The sequence below is a fragment of the Setaria viridis genome, chromosome 6 (genome assembly GCF_005286985.2).
Source record: "Setaria viridis chromosome 6, Setaria_viridis_v4.0, whole genome shotgun sequence".
NCBI lineage: Eukaryota > Viridiplantae > Streptophyta > Magnoliopsida > Poales > Poaceae > Setaria > Setaria viridis.
Window position 1 is genome coordinate 19,221,032 of NC_048268.2, and position 12,265 is coordinate 19,233,296.

The following is a 12,265-nucleotide window of genomic DNA, read 5'->3' on the forward strand; positions in this document are numbered from 1 at the left end:
CATTGGATTTCTGGTGGATGAAGTGGTAAATCCATAAGGAGACTTTCATTACGATGGACGAAAATTAGACGCTCCCAGCACCTCGACGGGAAGATCATCGTAGATAAATATATAGTTTGAGTACACTAATTAGATTTGTATATATATAGTATGCTAAGAATTGTATAGTATTTGTATAAATACTTGATTTATTTAAATACTAGTTTAATTTGATTGATAATTTCATTATAAAAAAAATTCTCAACTACTAAAGGTTAACTAAAGAGTACGTGATGCATGAAATAATAAGTGCCATGCACCAGTTTGATTCGTTTAAATACTAGTTTGATTGATTTCATTATAAAAAAAACTTCTCAACTACTAAAAAGTTAACTAAAGGGGTACGTGATATGCACGAAATTATAGGTACCATGCAGGAGCCTGCATGACGCTATATGCATGCACTTTAGTCCCGGTTTGTAAAACAAATCGTGACTAAAGAGGTAACCTTTAGTCCTGGTTTGTAACACCAACCGGGACTAAAGGAGTCTATGCAGCGCCTGACGTGGCAGCCCCGTTAGTTCTGGTTGGTTTTACAAATCGGGAATAAAAGGGGGTCTTATATCCCGGTTGAGGGACCCGTGATAAAAGACCCCCCTTTATCTCGACGGATTAATCCCGGATGCATTTTCGGGAGATATGCACCCTACGAACCGTACTAATAATACCGAGTTCGACGGATTAATCTCGGATGCATTTTTTGGAGATATGCACCTTATGAACCGATACTAATAATACATGATGCCATTGTTTTTATATTGACACTAAAAAAGAGGGCATGTCTCTTGTGTCTCGCAAAATTGCACCTTTCTATCTCATTACTTCTAATATTTCTTTTATGGATAGTGATTTGCCTATAAAAACTTTATCAATCTTTATAACATCTGCAAAGTCGTAACGAGCATCTAATAATTACAATATATTTCGCGTTAGAAATTAACTTATCTTACTTTTCCCTCGCCATCCCGTCTCGGTCATGTGCGGAAAATACACCGTCCAATACCTCTCTAGTAGTCTTTCAATAAATATTATCTCAAATTACTTTGAGCGTTATGGGAGAGTTGATTTTCAGTCTTCCAATAGTCTCATTCTAATTCAGAAGAATCACAACTTCTCCATTATTTAAAAAAAGTTGGAGCGAATTATTAGGTTGTTCTAAGTTAAAGGGAAGACTGAACTCTGACCGGGAAAGGGAGTGGAGATGCTCTAAGGGGGTGTTTGGATCTCTAGGACCTCCTAAAATTTATATCACATCGAATATTCGAGGCTAATTAGAAGGACTAAATATGAGCTAATTATAAAACTAATTACACATATGGAGGTTAATTCATGAGACGAATCTATTAAGCCTAATTAATCCATCATTAGCATATGTTACTGTAGCATCACATTGTCAAATCATGAACTAGGCTTAATAGATTCGTCTCGCAAATTACTGCAATTGATTTTATAATTAATCTATATTTAATATTTCTAATTAGTATCTAAATTAACAGAAATTTTAGGAGGTAAACAAACACCCCGACCCGCGCAAATGTCGCGCCGAAACCGAGCCACCAACAGCATCGGTCAATCGCATCCCTGCTCTGCGCAAACTGCGAGCAGGGCTGAGCATAGCAGAGCCGGACGGGGAAACCCGGCTACCTTTTTGACTCCACAGTGGCGCCTCGGCATGTGTCCCACCAACCATCACGCCGCAACTCCATGCCGCTTTCCCTCCTCCACCTCCTTTACCCGGTTCACTCCCAGTCCAGCACCACCCGCAGCATCGCTAGTCGGCAGTCGGCTAGTGCTCCTCCCACCCGCTGCCTAAAGATCCCACGCCGGCCACCGCCTTTCTATCCCTTCCTCCATGGAGTCCCACAACGCCGCCGCCGCCGCCTAAAGCTCCCTCCTTTCTTCACCGTCAGCCAATGGCCGCCGCCGTCACGATGCTCGTCGCGGCGGCGCTCTTGCTGGCCCTGCTGCCGCGGGCGGCGGACGCGGCGGTGGGGGTGAACTGGGGCACCGTGTCGGCGCACCGCATGCCGCCGCCCGTCGTCGTGGACCTCCTGCGCGCCAACGGGATCGCCAAGGTCAAGCTCTTCGACGCCGACCCGGCCGTCCTGCGCGCGCTCGCCGGCAGCGGGGTGCAGGTCATGGTGGGCATCCGGAACGAGGCGCTCGCGGGGATCGCGGCCTCTCCCGCCGCCGCCGACGCCTGGGTCGCGCAGAACGTCTCTCGCTACGTCGCCGCCAGGGGCGGCGTCGACATACGGTGAGTACAGCGCTGCCTGCCGCTTTTCTTAGTACGCGTTCCTTGTCTTCCGCTCGGCTGCTGCAAAACAGCTGTGGGTGCTTGCTTAGTACTACCTGTTTCTTGCTTGGTCTTTTGATTTCTTGAATGGAATGAAAGCTGTTCATATGATCCTTTCCGCTTGGCATGTCGGCATGTTTGCACATTTTTTTTCTTTTGAAATAGCGCATGTTTGCACGTTAGCTGCTTGAGTTTATGTCTGTGCGACTGGCAAACGATCAGTCCCTGTTGGCTGTTGCCCTTTGACAAACGATCAGTCCCTGTTGAATGACAGCTGTTTATGTCATGATGGACTTGGACCACATAATCTGTGTTGTTCTTTTTTCAGTGCTGTTGATCGAGTGGTCCTTCTGATTGCGTTGTAGTATTGTACTTCTCTGCTGTGTCACTCTGTCAGTGTTTTTCAGTTCACTGATTGACCAGCGGTTGAGAATTCGAATTGTGTAATAGGTAAGGTAATCATATTTATCTCATTATTTGTAAATTCTGGAAATGACCATTTTTTTCGTCTATGAACTGTTGCTCAGCAATTCTTTCAGTCAAGCTTTTTAGCAACATAAAAGGACCAAATTAGAGCTGAAACGATACTTGACTCTACGCCACTAGACAGCTTGGGGTGTTTTTTCTTTCTTTTCTTTGTCTTTTACCACCAATGATGCTTTGCACCAAGTATGCACTGTTCATCTGTCTGAAACTTCTACCAGGGTATTTGTCCAGAATATGAGGAATGTAGGTATTTTTCTTTTTGAAGGGATTTTCAGGAATCGTTGTAATTGTATAGTGTATGTATCACACGATGGACCTGTTTTCTGACGGTTATTGTACATGCAAAGCTTGGTTCGAATGGCCTCTAGAGTTTGTGTACTTTTTTGTATAATCACCAGATGACCAGAATGCTTTTTTTCGAGGCACTAACGATACATCTTTTGTGAAACATATCATGATTCAAGATTCATCTAAACTGTAAACTATGATGGTTGTTCTTTGCAATTCATGGTGAACTGTTCTTCCAGAATGCATCAGCCTCTGTTCTTCTTCATCTTTTCCTTTACAGATGCAACATGTTAGATATCAGAATCTGTGAATTCCAAATTTATTTAGATTCATTAACTCTTTGAGATGTCCACTTTGACTCTGTTTATGTGCTTCAAATCTGCATATTATATTAGGCAAATTGGCCATTTTTATGTAGATGCATATTTCTAATCCTCTGCCTGGTACATTTCTGGTGCATAGCTCATTATGGTGCTTAGTGCTGACTTTTCCGTTTTAGTTCATCTCCTAGGATACAGCACTGGCACGTAACTGGATTTTGAGTCCAACAGTTGTGCATGAACCTGCTACCCACACAAAAAGGTATAGGCAGTCAAAAGGGAAAACGGATAAGCATATATTATGGACACAGTAGCAGACATTCTTTCCATGTCAAAAGAAGGAAAAGTGGGGCGAAAAAGGAGTAAGACATAACTTTCTGTGCGGACCATAGCTATGATAGCAATCTGGCATGAGCATACACCCGTACACACACTGAATTCGCTTCATATGCTGGGAAACTTTTGTAGGTGTAACTGTCAACTGTGTAAGTCGCGCTGCAAAGTAATGCACTGGGAGCGGACCATATATATGGCATATTGGCATGTTTATTCCACAACGTGTTCTGGTTGCTTCTGCCATGCTTGATCTTGGTAGCTTATAAGAGCATTCTGTCATTTGTCGTGGCTTTTCTGTCCCTATACCAGTTTATTTGATTGTAAGCTCATGCCTAACGAACCAATTTATTGTTCCAGCAGCACATCCTTCTGAATGGGGCTGTTGCTGATTCAAACTTAAATTGGACTCCTCTAATGCTGTATTGTTTGCCATTTTCTGTGTTTCCCCTGTATTCTCCATATTTTTGTTGTATTCTGATTATACTTGGAGCATGGGTCCTTTGGAAATATTGCAATGCCTCTGTCTTCAAAGGTAATGCTCCTTGCATTCAGGGTGCTACACAGGCCTTCAAGGGTTAAGTCCAATTGTGGAGCTAGCTGGGGCCAAGGGGCTAAATGCCCTGGACCTAGGGAGTCTGCTGGTCTAGAGTTTGGCTTAGTTAGCCCGGTCAGGCCCTTATTTTTGTTTAAGCTGTAAGTTCTTTGTAAGTTCAGACCTCACATCTCTCACTATGGTCCAAGGTGAGATGATGTTTCCTGTAATTGGACCTTTTATTCTCTCTAAATACAAAGATACGCAGCTCTCCGCATGTTCGAGAAAAAAATGTTTATCCCCCAAGTTTTGGGACACTTATGATTTTGTAGTTGATTACAGTTGGACACTGAATTATACTGGATAATGAGCTTTAAATAAATATTTGTGTCCATTCTTTGAAAGGTAGACACAGTGACCAGATTGTTTGTTTCCTGAAGCCAACAGCTTGTACTAATTTGGGAGTTAGTATTTTTTTGTTTCTCAGATTAATGAAAGTTCTTTATTTGGCTACTTCTATCACTAGTTGTTAAGTTCCATTTGTCAGGGACTAGTGCAGCATGAATAAAAATTCAGACACAATGTAGATTGACATGCTCTTTTTTTCTTCTCAAACAGGCTTGGGGTGTCTTGTTGAGTATGTATTAAAATAGTTGTAGGCAAGATAATTTATTATATCGGAATATTTGCAAAGAGACGAGCACACATATTTTGTTTTGTTGTTTTCAGTTAAGTTGCATGATTGTTTAATATGTTAGGTATTTATGAGCTTATTGTTTTTTCCCAGCAATAATTTCTCCTAATTTAACAGATACATTGCTGTCGGAAATGAGCCTTTCCTGACAAGTTATCAGGGACAATTCCAATCATATGTTCTTCCAGCAGTGACCAATATTCAGCAATCACTGGTGAAAGCTAATCTTGCAAGCTACATTAAGCTTGTTGTCCCATGCAATGCTGATGCTTATCAAAGTGCATCTGTTCCATCACAAGGTGTATTCAGGCCTGACCTGACTCAGATTATGACTCAGCTTGCTGCTTTCCTCAGTACAACTGGAGCCCCATTCATGGTCAATATCTACCCCTTCCTCAGTCTTTACCAGAACTCAGATTTCCCTCAAGATTATGCCTTCTTTGATGGATCTAGTCACCCGGTTGTGGATGGCCCCAACGTGTACTACAATGCTTTTGATGGCAATTTCGACACACTGATTTCTTCTTTGAGCAAGATTGGCTATGGGCAACTACCTATTGCAATTGGTGAGGTAGGTTGGCCAACTGAAGGAGCAACAACCGCAAACCTGGCTACAGCTAGGGCATTCAACCAAGGCCTGATCAGCCATGTTTTGAGCAACAAAGGAACTCCACTACGCCCAGGGGTGCCTCCAACTGATGTATATCTTTTCAGCCTACTTGATGAAGAGCAAAAGAGCATACTGCCTGGTAATTTTGAGCGACACTGGGGAATTTTCTCATTTGATGGGCAGGCCAAATACCCACTGAATCTTGGACTAGGCAGCCCGGTTCTGAAGAACGCTAGAGATGTACCATATCTTCCACCACAGTGGTGTGTTGCGAACCCTGGCCAAAATCTAAACAATGTAGGAAATCACTTGAAGCTGGCTTGCACTATGGCTGATTGCACCACTCTCTACTATGGAGGCTTGTGCAACGCAATTGGGGACAAGGGAAATATCTCTTATGCCTTCAACAGCTACTACCAACTGCAGAAACAAGATGCTAAGAGCTGCGATTTTGATGGACTTGGAATGATAACTTACCTCGACCCTTCCATTGGTGAGTGTCGCTTTCTTGTCGGTATTGATGACCGCAGAGTGCTTGCAAGATCATCTTATTCAGACAGCTCCTCTCCAGTAAGCTGTGGGTTGTGGTTGATGACTATATGGGTATTTGTGTGGTTCACAATTGTGGGTTCTTTCTGATATCGAACAAGCTCTCTTGGGCACGATTTGCATGTCCTTGTGAAGTAGCTTCTATCCATGGATTCTAGATTTAGGAAAGGAGAGACATCCGTAGATGTACATGATCATTAGTTTGTTCTTCAGATTATGCTATCCAATCAATTATGCTCTCTGCGTATTCATCAGGATACAAAAAACTTCCCTCTAGATTGAAATGCAGATTGATAAGAGATCATTTTGTGACTCTATTTTGCCTTAGTCTTCTTGCCATTGCCTTTGTGAGAAATATGGAGTATTTCATATTCGTTTGCCAAATATCCAAGTAGCTTTCTAAAATCCTTTTCAGAAAAGTTTCTCAAAAATTATTGTTGTCACCACCATGTCAATAAGCATGGTGAAGATACTCACTCCGCGAATGACTAGTTTGAAATTTAGGACACTATTGTGGTAGGTTAGCCACAATTGGAGATTAATCAGGCTAATAGGCTACAATATTTCACCAAAAGCCACGTAACCTCACCAAATTTGGTTATTGTATCTTGCTCTCAAATAAGTGACTAAGTGAGCTTGTTGTATCGGGGGCTCCTATATGCCTTTATGCCTTTCGGAAGGTAGCTAAGCAAAGATAAAGCTCATATTAAACCCATATATAATATTTTTTTAACATCTATCAATATTTGTTAACATTTATCAACATTGTTTTTGAAAAAATACCTTGCTTAATTGTCACCAACATTTTTTATGTTGGTCAACATTTTTTTATATTTACCAACATTTTTCTTAAACTTTTTACACTCACCACATTATTGCTTAACAATTTTTTACATGCACCAACTTTTTTTTGCGTTCACCAATATTTTTTGGCTCAACATTTTTTTACATTCACCAACTTTTTTTACTAAAAAATATTGAGATAGTTCATTTAAAATATTGGTTTTAAAAATAAATGCAATGTGAACGGTCCATGTAGTGTTGCACGGATCTCAAAACACACTGGGAGGTGGGTAAGAAAAAACCTAAAACCTTGTGAAAGATAGATCCTGGTATCACAATTTTGATGTATGTGCAAATCAAACACCAACGCACAACATCTAGGCCAAATGGGCTTCTAAGCAACCAAACAAACCCACGTGAACGGCCCTATATTTGTCTTTTAATTATCTATCAAATCTATCAGAAAATTAACGAAACCAAAGAATATAAGTAAACAACATGCGCCACAAATTTATATGCATCTTCATGTATGTTTTATCATTTTATCTTAACTTTGTTTTTAGACGTATCGTTGTATCCTTAGGTTTGACATAGACATAGTTACTTCCTTCCTCCATCCTAGAATATTTAGTTGCTTATAGATTTTGTTTTATGTCACATAGAAAAAGTCCAATTTACTTTGTCATATAGGACAAAGTAAATAGGTGAGGAGTAAAATAGACTTTTCCATATAAGGTAAGTAGGCAAGGGAGTAAAATGGACTTTTTCATATATTTACAGTGAAAGTTAGAAATAAAAAATATTGTAAAACTTGAAAAATTAAATCATTTCTTATGAAACTAGTTCTTAAAAAAAGAATTGAATAGATTTACACATAATTAAAAGGGCATCATAGTAATTTCTCACTATTTTTTTACTCCGTCCCTCTTTTGGTACTTCCACTGTTTCCACCGTTCAATTTCGTCGGATAGATTTGGAGCACTCTAAAATGTCTCTATGAGACCAATGTAATTTTATATTTAAAATAGAGATATTGTTGGTTAAAAATAATTTCATGTATATAAATGTAAAAACAGCTACATCCTCCATTCCAAATTATAAGTCGTTTTGACTTTTCTAGATGTATAGATATTATTGTGCACTAGACATGGTGTATATCTAAGTGCATAGCAAACTCTATGTATTAAAAAACCAAAACGGCCTATAATTTAATTTGGGACAGAGGGAATATGCTTTAGGAAGGACCGAAAGAGGGAGTATTTTTTTCTTTAACCGTGTGGTTACCTTTTGCAAGTTAGAGCAACTCCAAGAGCTCCCTTAAATTACCCCTAAAACCTTAAATAGAGGAAAATTGGGGAAAAAAAAGATTGCTCCAACAGTTCTTCTAAACCTCCCGCAAATTTGTGTGTACCCGCATTCGCTGCTTTTTTCCCCGCAACGACGCACTTCCTTCCCTAATCCGTTCCGCGCGCGTCCACAATAGACACTGGCGCCCTTTTTTTCTCCCCGCGCACCATTTTTTCCCGTGCGGCGGCGCTGGACTTCCCGAGCAGTGGCGGCGGCGGCGCTCCTCAAGCGACGGCAGGCCCTTCCCGAGCGGCGGCGGCGGCAGCGGCGCCCGGCCTTCCCCGAATTGTGGCGGCGGCAGGTCTTCCCCTGCTGCGGCGCCAGGTATTCTCCTACGGCGATGCCTGGTGTTCCCCTGCAGCGGCGCGTGGTGTTCCCCTGCGACGGCGCCTGGTGTTCCTCCAGACCAAGGGATAGTGACAAGGAGCACTGCTCAGGTGGCTCGTCCTTTGCCGCAGTGCTGAAGCTGCCGAAGAGGGAGCATCCGTTTCCATTTTCAGCCTCGACGGAGCCCTGCTTCTGATTCGGCGCAAGAACAAGATGGTTTGCTTCAGGTCTGCTTATCTGCTAAAGCCCAACGATTATCCGGTGGTTAGGTGTTTTAGATGTTGGATTCAATACCATCTGGTGGTTGCTTATCCTGAATTGTGCTATGTTTCTTGGCCCTCTCTGGATTGTTTGCAAGGATGAAATTGAGCGGCCTCTGAAATTGTTTTCTTGCATCAGATCCATGCTTGGGGATGGTTACCCCTAGTACTCATATCTTGTGCAGAAGTCTTGCTAGAGAAGAGAAGCATGAACTGCAAGGCACATCATAGACCTGGTAGTTGAAGCCATGTGTTGTGTATGCTCCATATCATGTCTTCTGGTAGCTGAAGTTAAATGTAAATATAACTGTGTTTTGAGAACCCATAAGTTCCTGCTAGATTTGGGAATGTACATTGCCTGGCGCAATCTCGTCCCAAATGAATGGCCTTTCTAGCGGCAAGACCTTAAGGTGTAGTGCAATGCTTTGAACCAATGGCTTCCAAGTTCAGCAGGTTCAGAACACAAAGATATCTGTTTATTATGCTGCCTTTTTGGGGTTAGATAGCAGAGACAAGTTCATCCTGTTCACTCAAGTTGCCTTCTCACCATTTTTTGGGGTTAAAACCGAGAGCAATACTTGCTCGAATTCTGAAATGGAATAACCCAACAGATATGCTGTTTGACTGATACAAAAGTACTGAGATAGTGAGAGTTCTTACAGTGCATACAAGAAATGGCCATGACACAGACGGGTACACGGCCTGTTCGCTTCAGCTTATTCAGCCGGCTTATCAGTCACCAAACAGTATTTTCCTCTCACAACAAATCAACCGTTTCAGCTTTTCAGCCGGCTTATAAGCTGAAGCGAACAGCCCCACAGAAATTAGCATTAATTAAGATAAAGTGAACAGAACAATTACAGCATTTGTAATGTGCCGTCACCCTCTGTTATGGAAGCGCATCATTCGATTATTGAACCAAATCTCAAATTACAAACAAATTTATAACGTACCAAAAATTATGAACTATAGGCAATCATTTGTAGAAGTCTGGATGATGTTGCCACAGGTGCTCAATGAGGTCATCTTAAAGTTGATTGTGAACATCTCTGTCCCTGTAATTTTTAATAACTCATCAAATTCAGGTGTTTCATAGTAAGAAATCTTCACCTTTTCGCTCACCCCATCATAATTTAAATCATCTTCCTTATCACGCTCATCCTCAACTATCATGTTGTGCATAATGACACGAGCCCTCATGATTTGTCCGAGGGTGTCTTGATCCCAAAATCGAGCTGGCCCCTAATGATAGCGAAACGAGACTGTAGAATCCCAAACGCTTGTTCCACGTCCTTTCTACAAGCTTCTTGGGCGGTTGCAAAATATTTCTTCTTGTTACCTTATGGTTCAGGTATGCTCTTCATAATTGTGACCCACAAAGGATATTTGCCATCAGCAAGATAATAACCCATTGTATATTCGTCGTTATTAATGGTATAATTCACCTTTGGAGCTTGACCTTCAGCTAGCTGTGCGAATAAAGAAGACAGGTGCAAAACGTTGATGTCGTTGTGGGAACCAGGCATCCCAAAGAAAGCATGCCAAATCCAAAGATCTCCAGTTGCAACAGCTTCAAGTATAATTGTAGGCTTATGTACATGCTCGGTGTACATACCTTGCCATGCCGAAGGCCAATTTTCCACCTCCAATGCATACAATCAATCGACCCAAGCATATCAGGAAAACTTCTACTCTCTCCAATGGCCAGTAATCTAGCAGTATCATCTTCATTAGGTGATCTCAAGTACTCATCTCCAAAAACCTCAACAACAACACTAACAAACCTTCTTAGACTCTCAATAACAGTAACTCTCACCAATACGGACATAATCATTTGTAGCATCAGCTGCTACTCCATAGGTTAACGTTCGAAATGCTGCAGGAATCTTTTGCAGACTAGAAAGGTCAAGTACACCGGCAGCGTTTCTTTTCTGCACGAAATATTCATCGTGTTTCTCTACAGCATTCCATATACATACAAACAGTGTACGCCTCATTCGAAACTTGCATGCCAAGAGTAATGAGACACATGTATAATATGAATTTTTTGAAAAAAATGGTCCAAATAAATCTATTGTTTAATACCGTTGTCTGAAATAACTATATCCGTACGTAGGATCATCTGAAAAATAATCTTGATACAACCTTTGATGCCCTGCCTATCTGTCTCGCTAAAGTACTCGATGATCTATGATAGAACCACGATATTTTATTTTATCATCGGACTCATCCGCATTCAGGACCACATGCGTAACATAGATTAAGAAATCATCATCGTTGTCATCTGACGACAAATCCAGCACCAGATGCATCGAAAGGCTTTATTGACTCATAGCGATTCCTTTTTACCTATCTCCAAATAGAGTTGGTTATCGCAGGAACTGCTTTTCCTAAACATGGGCAGGCGACACTCATTATGGACAAAATTCTCATTATAGCACGTCAAAGCTGATCGAAAAAAACAAAAATGAAAACGACAGTAATCATTACTCTTATCCACGGTTCATTTCATTGCGGCACGCGCAGGAGCACGCGTCAGTCGGCCATCGTCCGTTCGAGGGGGGTGGCGGCCGGCGTGAGGCGTCCCGTTGTCAGTTCGCAGGGGGTGGCGGCGTGAGACCTCCGTGCGCACGGGCACCAGAGTGATAGGGTACCAGAGGAGTATTTTGACGGGGTGCTGGACACGGTACTGGAGGAAAAAAACAACTGATCTTAATGGATAAATTCGATGATGTGGCCTGTTTTAAATTATTGGAGAGTAGTTTTTAGCGATCGGCTGTGGGCTGATATATTTTTGGAGGAAAATTTTTTTAGCATAGCTCCCAATACCTCATTTTGGGAAAGAATTTTTTGAAAAACTCTTGAAGTTGCTCTTAGACCCTGTTTGGATACATAGTGTACTAAAATTTAGGATCCTCAAATTGCTAGTCCTAGTACATGGCTGTTTGGATGAACTACAAATTTTTAGGACCTTAGAGGGAAAATGTTATTTTTACCCCCCAATTACTCCTCTAAATTGAAAATGTTATTTTTACCCCCCAATTACTCCTCTAAATTACCCTGCACTGTTCACGTCATTAATGCATGTGAGGGCAACAGGGGTAAAGGTGGACTTGGAGTCTACTTTTAGGAGAAATAAGATCCATTAGTACCCCTTGGCCCTCCTAAAGTTTAGAAGTGCACTTTTAGGATCCATGTTTGGATGCACAAATCTTAAAAATATTCTAAAAGTGGACTTCTAATCTTTAGAAGGAAAGAGAACTCCTAATCTTAGAAAGATGTATCAAACAGACTCTTGGACCCAAACGTCTAGATATCTCAAACTTCAAACAACCCAAATATCTCGATATCTGTATGGGTCCATTTGCGGTCCAACCTGTTATCGTACCCATCGTTGA

The 12,265-nt window shown here is 41.5% G+C and overlaps 1 protein-coding gene across 2 annotated transcripts; it reads left to right on the forward strand.

The window, feature by feature from the left end:
* Window positions 1-1,756: 1,756 nt before the first annotated feature.
* LOC117862191 (glucan endo-1,3-beta-glucosidase 5) lies at window positions 1,757-6,467 on the forward strand. 2 transcript variants are annotated; one of them, XM_034745722.2, is made up of 2 exons: window positions 1,757-2,296; window positions 5,109-6,467. In XM_034745722.2, exons 1-2 carry the CDS (start codon window positions 1,953-1,955, stop codon window positions 6,238-6,240), a joined length of 1,476 nt encoding a protein of 491 aa, XP_034601613.1. In that variant the 5' UTR covers window positions 1,757-1,952; the 3' UTR covers window positions 6,241-6,467. The 2 variants fall into 2 exon arrangements, with proteins under 2 accessions (XP_034601613.1, XP_072150652.1); XM_072294551.1 differs by lacking the exon at window positions 1,757-2,296 and adding an exon at window positions 2,312-4,458.
* The last annotated feature ends 5,798 nt before the right edge of the window (window positions 6,468-12,265 follow it).